Here is an 11,163-nt window from a genome sequence, read left to right as displayed (position 1 = left end):
CTCAAGGCCTACAATGTAAGTACAAAAAGCTTCATCCTCAGGCAACGAGAGAATGGTTGTCATGAGGTCAGAAAAAAAAGGACACCACCTGCTTCTTGTCTATTCATTTAATATGAACTTTGAGAGAGAGGTCCTTGAAGAAAGGGGGGGCGTGTTATTTGAAGAGATATGATACTTTGGAGTAGTAAATTCATGGGCTTTATTCATTCTTATTTTTAAACATCCCCAAAAATAAAATATTAAATTCATTTCTCATAAACACACAGTTCATTCATAATTGTTTGCCAGAACATATACGCTATTAAGAAGAAAATCGAGTAAGATCAGTTAAATGCATAGCTGAAAGCATAGACTAGGTATGGTGGTAATACAAGTAGTAACAGAGTATTATTGCCTCCTAGTGTTCAATCAACATACTGGTCCTTCACTGCACTTAAAGAACTTGAGCTGGCTGTGAAGGAGGCTAAGGAACATGGAGTTCCTTCTCTGCACACATACATATTTCCTTAGGACCTTGTCACTTCATTGTCAAGGAAGACAATTTTCAAATGTTTTCAGTTTACTCCTTCAAGACAATCATCATAACATATACTACAAGTCCAGTCATTTTATCTACTGGGATAAATGTAGGTCAACCGTCTCTCTTCTCCTAAAGAGGAGCAGTCTACGATCCCAGCTGGTACTACCGAAACACTGCATCAGTGCCATCCCACAGTGTTTCTCTAAGTGTTCCCTGGCTTGTTCTGCCACATCTCCTCTGATCTTTAACTCCTTGAAGTGGTCAAAGTCAGACCGCCCGAGCTTCCTCAGCCTCCGGGCAGCCGAACGGTAGCACTTCCAGGGCTGGGCCTCCAGGAGGAGATGTTGGCTGACGGAGGCCAGCCGGGAGAGGAGCCCCAGTAGGGCAGCGTCTCCGTGGTTCAGGTGGACCCACATGGTAACAGCCAGGCACAAGGAGAGGTGGAAGCGGAAGCCGCCATGTTGTCTCAGGTAGTCCTGTAGCTGGGTCTGGCTAGCAGCATCCTCAGTGATGTCTAAGCGAATGAAAGAGATGCTCTGGGGGAAAGGGTTGGTCTGTTGGGCCCGGAGGATCAGGGTTTCGTCCAGGTCGAAGCCGAGGAGTTGGAGATCAGTGTCGGGTGGTGTTGTAGAGTCTTCAGACAAGACTCTCTGTTGAAGGTGTCTGTACAATGCCACTGTCAGGTCCTGTTATATATTACACATGGATAGATGAGAAAATACTTCATTAGTGACAGACATCTAACTCAAAGTATTCAAAGACCGATGATGAAACTCGGTGATTGTTGTCTTAATATGTGTGGGTGGTGGATCAGTTTGTAAAGGATGGCTAACATGATTAAATCTCTTTATGTGGCTAACCTTAGCTGGCTAGCTTAAGCTTACCCCTGAATTGCAACCGACATCCAGCATCAATATGGTTTCACTGCTGTCCTTGCCATACCCCAAATCTTGAATAAGTGTGGTCGGAATGAGGCTTAAACGGTTCTCTGGTGGGTTAAATGTGTAATAGTTTATAAAATTGCCGTATGGTGCTGCACCGGGACCATCTTTTTCATCCAGAACTTCACTCTCTGCTCCACATGTGGCCATCGCTGTTCCCACGTGTGCAGCATCAAAATACGTCCGACCTAGGAAAAATCTACAGAACTTCTATACCGCTCCTCCCACTGCTGATTACTCAAGAACCGAACGACTTTTGACCCTCACAAGACTCCGTTGTTTTCAGTTACGGAAGAAGTTAGCAAGCCAGGTGTGTTGACATTGAGAAGGGTATCAATAATCTGACTGTCATATTTTACAAGGTAAACGACAATGCAATTTACATAGCAGTCATTTGAAACTAAAAAAAAAAATCACAATTTTTATTCAATGTGTTGATAAAAGCATGCTAACCTTGATAGCTAGCTAACCTAGCTAAATTACATCAGATACCCTGAATTTGACTAACATCCGATGTTATACTTTTTTTGTTGAAATGTTGACATTTTGTTATATGTGAACCACATTGTTAAATACGAGTAAACAGTGAGATCTATGTAGCTACCCTTAGTTGTACTACAACTTGTCGTTGCTGGTTATAACTTTCTCAGGAACACCATCATGTTGACCACCGCAAAGCGACTCGCCGACTTCGGATACCGGGGGTTTTCTGCCTCGATGATGCTGTTGACACTCTACGGGGGATACCTGTGCACCATGCGGGGATACCGCTACATGAACAAGCAAAAAGAGCTGCAGGTAGCGGCAGAAAACCAAGCCGTGGAGGTCCTCAAGCCATAGAGGACTGGAACTGAATAGTTTGTCCACAAAATCATGGACATTTCTGTTCCTCCCATGGGACTTTTATGTGATAACTATTTGGGTGTGGAAGTTTTGTGTGCCCAGATGAGTAAAGGAGAATCTACTCTTCATTTACTGTCAAGTTCATAATTTGTCTGCTAAAAGGAGAAGGGGCAGAGGACTGGAGTTGAATGAAAAATGGGTTGACTCCTTCCAGCTTAAACTAAATGTCAAATCAGTCTCTTATCATAACTTGCTTGGATCATACTGAATCATAGTTTGTGTGGTGAGATCTTCAAGGTTATGTACCAACCGTTAATATGAATAAAAACATCTTACACAAATAACATCTATTTTTCTCTCTGTACTCAACACTCACATTATTAGCCCTAATACACACCACATCTATGGATGATCTCTACTGAAGAGGATTCTGTTGGCTTCTTCACATTTAAATTCATATGCATTTTTTTTTTGTATACCAAAGACATTTAAAAAAAATGTTAAACATTCAATAAACATTGGTCTCATATTAATAAGATAGAAACAGTGAACAGAACTGACCAGAATCAAAGTAACTGAACAATTACTTCTTAAAATACACAGTAGTAACTCAAGTCCACCTGACCAATAAAACGGACAGAAGAGAATCTCAGGCAAACTGCAGCATCACATTAAACAAATGGAATACAAGCAAGCGTTCTATGTTCATAAGGTACCGCAAATATCTACAGACCCATTCACTTGACATCAGGGAATGCACTTTTTTTCTCTCTTCATTTCATCAGTTTTGATTCTATAGGTCACAGTAGTGTGTCTATTCATCCATCGTATGCTGTCATAGTCATCGATCATTGTTAGTTCTGAAGAAGACATTTTAATTAAGAGTTAGATGAATGAAGAAACTAAGTTAAACCGTCCAGAGAACTGGATGAGGCTGGAAAAGCGCTTCAAGATGTAATCTAGGATAGGACGAACTAGTAGTGGAAAGGCCGCACAGATATGCCTAATTCTCACTATAGGGCCGACCCGAACAGTACTGGCTCTGATATGGTCCTTTCCAGCACAGTTCCGACAAATAGTGGATGTGCAGTGTAACCAGGCCAGACATATTTGACCTGGCTCGGCCCTATAGTGTGAATCAGACGGCAGGCTCCTCTATCACCTGCTGCTGGTGCGTATCTGTGGCCAGCTTTTAGTGGTGACGGCGTGGCCGTTGGTGCCATTGGTGCCGTTCTCTGCCTTAGGAGAGAAAGCCATTTGAACCCCCCTGTCATTGGTTCTGTTGGTGTCAGCCTCCTCCTCCGAGCTGCTCTCCACGTCACTGCGGTCATCCTTAGACACCTGACAGACAGAGGAATACAAGGTTACAATTCAAAGTGAACAACGTGCTTGACATCCTGGAAACATGGTTGAATGAATAATGCACCTTATTTTCATAGGTAAATTACACAAATTCATAACATGATCTCTTCATATGCAACCCATTGCAGGTCAAAATGTCACAAAGATGACAACCACATTGTTTGGGGGGAAAAAGAAAAAAAAAGGCATAAATAGAATACTTACTGCAGAGAGCAGAGAAATATATATATATATATATAGTCATCAGATAGACAGGGCAAGCAAGGAAAAGAGCAGTGGAGGAGGAAGACTCAGCCGAGAAAGACAGATGGAAAGATAGGAGGATCTCTCTCACCCCAGAGAGAAAATAAAAGAGCCATCTCTGCAGAGAGAACAAGAGAAAGAAAAGGTATGAACAGATAAAAAACTGTTTTTATTCCATAGTTCTTCCATAGCCTCCAACATGCAACAGTTATTATTTACTCACTATAGCCTGAGCTGAAGTCTGACATGATGAAATTTCCACTCCTGAGTTTCTCGAGCCTGGGCCTGTATTCACAACAGTCTCAAAGTCTAGGCCTGTATTCACAACAGTCTCAAAGTCTGAGCCTGTATTCACAACAGTCTCAAAGTCTGGGCCTGTATTCACAACAGTCTCAAAGCCTGGGCCTGTATTCACAACAGTCTCAAAGTCTAGGCCTGTATTCACAAGTCTCAAAGTCTGGGCCTGTATTCACAACAGACTCAAAGTCTGGGCCTGTATTCACAACAGTCTCAAAGTCTGGGCCTGTATTCACAACAGTCTCAAAGTCTGGGCCTGTATTCACAACAGACTCAAAGTCTGGGCCTGTATTCACAACAGTCTCACAGTCTGGGCCTGTATTCACAACAGTCTCAAAGTCTGGGCCTGTATTCACAACAGTCTCCCAGTAACATTGCTGATATAGCATGAGCTGTGTCTTTTAGATCATAATGAATACGATTATATGAACAGGAAGGACCTGATCCTAGATCAGCACTTCTAATCTGAGACGCTGTCCTCCTCCTACATCCCACTCACCTGTCTATATCTAACCTGTCTATATCTAACCTGTACCAGTCCTACATCCCACTCACCTGTCTATATCTAACCTGTACCAGTCCTACATCCCACTCACCTGTCTATATCTAACCTGTACCAGTCCTACATCCCACTCACCTGTCTATATCTAACCTGTACCAGTCCTACATCCCACTCACCTGTCTATATCTAACCTGTACCAGTCCTACATCCCACTCACCTGTCTATATCTAACCTGTACCAGTCCTACATCCCACTCACCTGTCTACATCTAACCTGTACCAGTCCTACATCCCACTCACCTGTTTATATCTAACCTGTACCAGTCCTACATCCCACTCACCTTTCCTCGAACCAAGGCTTTGTAGGCGATCCCGGCTATGAGGTAGGACCAGATGACGTGCAGCACCTGTAGCACCAGCAGTAGGGAGTTGAAGAGCCACCAGGAAGGGTATGGACCAATGATCTCCCAGCTTTCAAACAACGTTGTGTTCAGGATCCTGGAACATAGGAAGTATCACACCATGAATTAAGATGTGCACAGAATGATGCACACACACACACACACACACACACACACACACACACACACACACACACACACACACACACACACACACACACACACACACACACACACACACACACACACACACACACACACACACAGAGAGCAACCGGAGAGCCATACTTAATCCATCCCCTACGAATGACACACATACATGTTTTTGGAGAGGTGCACTGGCATACTGGCCAGCTCACTTCCTGACAGATTATATCCGTTTGACCTGGGATTCGAACTGGCAACCCTTCAGTTGTTGGCTCGCCTCTCTAACCGCTAGGCTTCCTGCCTACTTTATCTGCTTGGATAACATAAAAAACAGAAATACCTTATTTACATAAGTATTCAGACCCTTTGCTACGAGACTCCAAATTGAACTCGGGTGCATCCTGTTTCCATTGATCATCCTTGAGATGTTTCTACAACTTGATTGGAGTCGACCTGTGGTAAATTCAAATTATTGGACATGATTTGGAAAGGCACACAGCGGTATATATTAGGTCCCACAGATGACAGTGCATGTCAGAGCAAAAACCAAGCCATGAGGTTGAAGGAATTGTCTGTAGAGCTCAGAGACAAGATTGTGTCGAGGCACAGATCTGTGGAAGGGTACCAAAAAATGTCTGCAGCATTGAAGGTCCCTAAGAAAACAGTGTTTTCATCAGTGTTAAATGGAAGAAGTTTGGAAGCACCAAGACTCTTCCTAGAGCTGGTCTGAATACTTATACCAATGTCATATTTCAGTTTTTTAAATGTTTTTAATAAATTTGCTAAAATTTCCCCAAAACTTTTTTTTGCTATGTCATTATGGAGTATTGAGTGGAGATTGATGATTACAACAAACAACTGAATCCATTCTAGAATAAGGCTGTAATGTAACTAAATGTGAAAAAAGTCAAGAGGTCTGAATACTCTTCCCGAATGCACTATAGTTCTGCTGAATGTTATTTAACCTTCAGTTAACCAGGAAGTCCCATTAACCAGGAAGTTTCCCAAGGGAGACCTGGCAGAGAGACAGAGGCTAACCATAGAAGGCAGATGATAACAATAGAAAGCTGTGCTGCACTAACCATAGAGGGTAGATGGATAACCATAGAGGGTAGATGGATAACCATAGAGGGTAGATGGGTAACAATAACCATAGAGGGTAGATGGATAACCATAGAGGGTAGATGGATAACCATAGAGGGTAGATGGATAACCATAGAGGGTAGATGGATAACCATAGAGGTTAGATGGATAACCATAGAGGGTAGATGGATAACCATAGAGGGTAGATGGATAACCATAGAGGGTAGATGGATAACCATAGAGGGTAGATGGATAACCATAGAGGGTAGATGGATAACCATAGAGGGTAGATGGGTAACCATAGAGGGTAGATGGATAACCATAGAGGGTAGATGGGTAACAATAACCATAGAGGGTAGATGGGTAACCATAGAGGGTAGATGGGTAACAATAACCATAGAGGGTAGATGGGTAACCATAGAGGGTAGATGGGTAACAATAACCATAGAGGGTAGATGGGTAACAATAACCATAGAGGGTAGATGGATAACCATAGAGGGTAGATGGGTAACAATAAACATAGAGGGTAGATGGGTAACAATAACCATAGAGGGTAGATGGATAACCATAGAGGGTAGATGGATAACCATAGAGGGTAGATGGGTAACAATAACCATAGAGGGTAGATGGGTAACCATAGAGGGTAGATGGATAACCATAGAGGGTAGATGGGTAACAATAACCATAGAGGGTAGATGGGTAACAATAACCATAGAGGGTAGATGGATAACCATAGAGGGTAGATGGGTAACCATAGAGGGTAGATGGATAACCATAGAGGGTAGATGGATAACCATAGAGGGTAGATGGGTAACCATAGAGGGTAGATGGGTAACCATAGAGGGTAGATGGGTAACCATAGAGGGTAGATGGGTAACCATAGAGGGTAGACGGATAACCATAGAGGGTAGATGGATAACCATAGAGGGTAGATGGGTAACCATAGAGGGTAGATTTTTAACCATAGAGGGTAGATGGATAACCATAGAGGGTAGATGGATAACCATAGAGGGTAGATGGATAACCATAGAGGGTAGATGGGTAACAATAGAGGGTAGATGGGTAACCATAGAGGGTAGATGGATAACCATAGAGGGTAGATGGGTAACCATAGAGGGTAGATGGATAACCATAGAGGGTAGATGGGTAACAACCATAGAGGGTAGATGGGTAACAATAACCATAGAGGGTAGATGGGTAACCATAGAGGGTAGATGGGTAACCATAGAGGGTAGATGGGTAACAATAACCGTAGAGGGTAGATGGGTAACCATAGAGGGTAGATGGGTAACAATAACCATAGAGGGTAGATGGGTAACAATAACCATAGAGGGTAGATGGGTAACAATAACCATAGAGGGTAGATGGATAACCATAGAGGGTAGATGGGTAACCATAGAGGGTAGATGGATAACCATAGAGGGTAGATGGATAACCATAGAGGGTAGATGGGTAACCATAGAGGGTAGATGGGTAACCATAGAGGGTAGATGGATAACCATAGAGGGTCAATGGGTAACCATAGAGGGTAGATGGATAACCATAGAGGGTAGATGGATAACCATAGAGGGTAGATGGGTAACCATAGAGGGTAGATTTTTAACCATAGAGGGTATATGGATAACCATAGAGGGTAGATGGGTAACAATAACCATAGAGGGTAGATGGGTAACAATAACCATAGAGGGTAGATGGGTAACCATAGAGGGTAGATGGATAACCATAGCGGGTAGATGGGTAACAATAACCATAGAGGGTAGATGGATAACCATAGAGGGTAGATGGATAACAATAACCATAGAGGGTAGCTGGATAACCATAGAGGGTAGATGGATAACAATAACCATATAGGGTAGATGGATAACCATAGAGGGTAGATGGATAACAATAACCATAGAGGGTAGCTGGATAACCATAGAGGGTAGATGGATAACAATAACCATAGAGGGTAGATGGATAACCATAGAGGGTAGATAGATAACAATAACCATAGAGGGTAGCTGGATAACCATAGAGGGTAGATGGATAACAATAACCATAGAGGGTAGATGGATAACCATAGAGGGTAGATGGGTAACAATAACCATAGAGGGTAGATGGATAACCATAGAGGGTAGATGGGTAACCATAACCATAGAGGGTAGATGGGTAACCATAACCATAGAGGGTGGATGGGTAACCATAACCATAGAGGGTAGATGGGTAACCATAACCATAGAGGGTAGATGGATAACCATAGAGGGTAGATGGATAACCATAGAGGGTAGATGGATAACCATAGAGGGTAGATGGATAACCATAGAGGGTAGATGGGTAACCATAACCATAGAGGGTAGATGGATAACCATAGAGGGTAGATGGATAACCATAGAGGGTAGATGGGTAACCATAGAGGGTAGATGGATAACCATAGAGGGTAGATGGATAACCATAGAGGGTCGATGGGTAACCATAACCATAGAGGGTAGATGGGTAACTAGAGAGGGTAGATGGATAACCATAGAGGGTAGATGGATAACCATAGAGGGTAGATGGATAACCATAGAGGGTAGATGGATAACCATAGAGGGTAGATGGATAACCATAACCATAGAGGGTAGATGGATAACCTCTATGGTTATAGAGGTTATGGATAACCATAACCATAGAGGGTAGATGGATAACCATAACCATAGAGGGTAGATGGATAACCATAACCATAGAGGGTAGATGGATAACCATAAAGGGTAGATGGTAACTGGGATGTATTCAGGTAGGCGCCTCCCTGTTTCATCCCATTTACTTCCGTTTGGTTCCAAGTGGATACACCCCAGTGTTGCACGTATCATAGGGGGTAGATAGAGGATAGATGACAACCATAGAGTTTCACTAACCGTAGAGGGTAGATGACAACCATAGAGTTTCACTAACCGTAGAGGGTAGATGACAACCATAGAGTTTCACTAACTGAGGAGGGTAGATGACAACCATAGAGGTTCACTAACCGTAAGAGGGTAGATGACAACCATAGAGTTTCACTAACCGTAGAGGGTAGATGACAACCATAGAGTTTCACTAACTGAGGAGGGTAGATGACAACCATAGAGGTTCACTAACCGTAAGAGGGTAGATGACAACCATAGAGGTTCACTAACTGTAGAGGGTAGATGACAACCATAGAGTTTCACTAACTGAGGAGGGTAGATGACAACCATAGAGTTTCACTAACTGAGGAGGGTAGATGACAACCATAGAGTTTCACTGACCGTAGAGGGTAGATGACAACCATAGAGTTTCACTAACCGTAGAGGGTAGATGACAACCATAGAGGTTCACTAACTGAGGAGGGTAGATGACAACCATAGAGTTTCACTAACCGTAGAGGGTAGATGACAACCATAGAGTTTCACTAACTGAGGAGGGTAGATGACAACCATAGAGGTTCACTAACCGTAGAGGGTAGATGACAACCATAGAGTTTCACTAACCGTAGAGGGTAGATGACAACCATAGAGTTTCACTAACCGTAGAGGGTAGATGACAACCATAGAGTTTCACTGACCGTAGAGGGTAGATGACAACCATAGAGTTTCACTAACCGTAGAGGGTAGATGACAACCATAGAGTTTCACTAACCGTAGAGGGTAGATGACGAGCCGTGTGATGAAGAAGACTACTGCAAACAGAACAAACAGGAAGTCACACAAGCGCTGGTACTTGGCGTAGTTGGCCAGCTTGGCTGCCTGAAAAAGAGGAGTAGAAAAAGCTTGATATAATTGAATGTACCTACTAGTTTCTGTGTCTGACTGAATGTTCCATGTCACACCAGAAGTTCCTTCTTCATGAGAAATAAGACATTCCAGTATCCACACTAGCATATCACTGAAAATGCATGGCCAACTCATTCTAAGTATTATGCTAGTTTGTAAATGTGGACACTGGAACTGAGCCTGTGTGTGTGTGTGTTTGTGTCCGTCCATACCCACTGACCTCCAGTATGAAGTCTGATGCATCATGGACACACATCACCAGGCTCCCGACACGTAGCATGTTGTTAGCGTAGGAGAAACTGATCAGGCTCACTGTTGCTAGGTGATGGATGAACATGATGGGAAAGTCCTGCAATTCAACAAGGAACCAGGAGGAGGTTACCACAGCAACTGGGTCCTAACGAACCAGGAGGAGGTTACCACATCAACTGGGTCATAACGAACCAGGAGGAGGTTACCACAGCAACTGGGTCATAACGAACCAGGAGAAGGTTACCACAGCAACTGGGTCATAACGAACCAGGAGGAGGTTACCAAAGTAACTGGGTCATAACGAACCAGGAGGAGGTTGTCACAGCAACTGGGTCATAACGAACCAGGAGGAGGTTGTCACAGCAACTGGGTCATAACGAACCAGGAGGAGGTTGTCACAGCAACTGGGTCATAACGAACCAGGAGGAGGTTGTCATAGCAACTGGGTCATAACGAACCAGGAGGAGGTTGTCACAGCAACTGGGTCATAACGAACCAGGAGGAGGTTGTCACAGCAACTGGGTCATAACGAACCAGGAGGAGGTTGTCACAGCAAATGGGTCATAACGAACCAGGAGGAGGTTGTCACAGCAACGGGGTCATAACAAACCAGGACAAGGTTGTCACAGCAACTGGGTCATAACGAACCAGGAGGAGGTTGTCACAGCAACGGGGTCATAACGACCCAAGAGAAGGTTACCACAGCAACTGGGTCATAACGAACCAGGAGGTTACCACAGCAACTGGGTCCTAACGAACCAGGAGGAGGTTACCACATCAACTGGGTCATAACGAACCAGGAGGAGGTTGTCACAGCAACTGGG

General features: G+C 43.6%; 3 protein-coding genes across 4 annotated transcripts in view; 1 reads left to right on the top strand and 2 right to left on the bottom strand.

Moving 5' to 3' along the window:
- Positions 1–92: 92 nt before the first annotated feature.
- On the bottom strand, positions 93–1,611 carry LOC118376340 (pre-miRNA 5'-monophosphate methyltransferase). The gene is made up of 2 exons (XM_035763050.2): positions 1,405–1,611; positions 93–1,206 (listed from the first exon to the last, which is right to left on the bottom strand). Exons 1-2 carry the CDS (start codon positions 1,609–1,611, stop codon positions 613–615), a joined length of 801 nt encoding a protein of 266 aa, XP_035618943.1. The 3' UTR covers positions 93–612.
- Positions 1,612–1,664: 53 nt separating this feature from the next.
- LOC118376341 (cytochrome c oxidase assembly protein COX14 homolog) lies at positions 1,665–2,648 on the top strand. Its single transcript, XM_035763051.2, has 2 exons — positions 1,665–1,823; positions 2,112–2,648. The coding sequence occupies exon 2, from the start codon at positions 2,122–2,124 to the stop codon at positions 2,299–2,301; it is 180 nt and encodes a 59-aa protein (XP_035618944.1). The 5' UTR covers positions 1,665–1,823; positions 2,112–2,121; the 3' UTR covers positions 2,302–2,648.
- A 228-nt stretch (positions 2,649–2,876) lies between these two features.
- cers5 (ceramide synthase 5) overlaps positions 2,877–11,163 on the bottom strand; it is a 38,731-nt gene continuing 30,444 nt past the window's right edge. Inside the window, exons 7-10 of one of the 2 annotated variants that reach the window (XM_052474073.1) lie at positions 10,308–10,436; positions 9,954–10,060; positions 5,049–5,205; positions 2,877–3,645 (exon numbers count right to left, since the gene is read on the bottom strand). In XM_052474073.1, coding sequence (XP_052330033.1) covers positions 3,463–3,645; positions 5,049–5,205; positions 9,954–10,060; positions 10,308–10,436 — 576 coding nt within the window. In that variant the 3' untranslated portion in view covers positions 2,877–3,462. The remainder of the gene's footprint in view (positions 3,646–5,048; positions 5,206–9,953; positions 10,061–10,307; positions 10,437–11,163) is intronic. The other variant, XM_052474074.1, reaches the window with a different exon arrangement.

This window comes from Oncorhynchus keta, chromosome 21 (assembly GCF_023373465.1).
Source record: "Oncorhynchus keta strain PuntledgeMale-10-30-2019 chromosome 21, Oket_V2, whole genome shotgun sequence".
In the NCBI taxonomy this organism is placed as follows: domain Eukaryota; kingdom Metazoa; phylum Chordata; class Actinopteri; order Salmoniformes; family Salmonidae; genus Oncorhynchus; species Oncorhynchus keta.
The sequence above is the reverse complement of the archived record's forward strand: the minus strand, read 5'-3'. Positions and strand labels throughout refer to the sequence as shown.

Excerpts from the sequence above, each read along its gene's own strand:
- LOC118376341 (XM_035763051.2), top strand. The coding sequence starts at position 2,122 with ATGTTGACCACCGCAAAGCGACTCGCCGACTTCGGATACCGGGGGTTT.
- LOC118376340 (XM_035763050.2), bottom strand. The coding sequence starts at position 1,611 with ATGGCCACATGTGGAGCAGAGAGTGAAGTTCTGGATGAAAAAGATGGT. Across the intron at positions 1,207-1,404 it reads ATGTCGGTTGCAATTCAGGG|GACCTGACAGTGGCATTGTA; the intron begins GTAAGCTTAAGC and ends AATATATAACAG.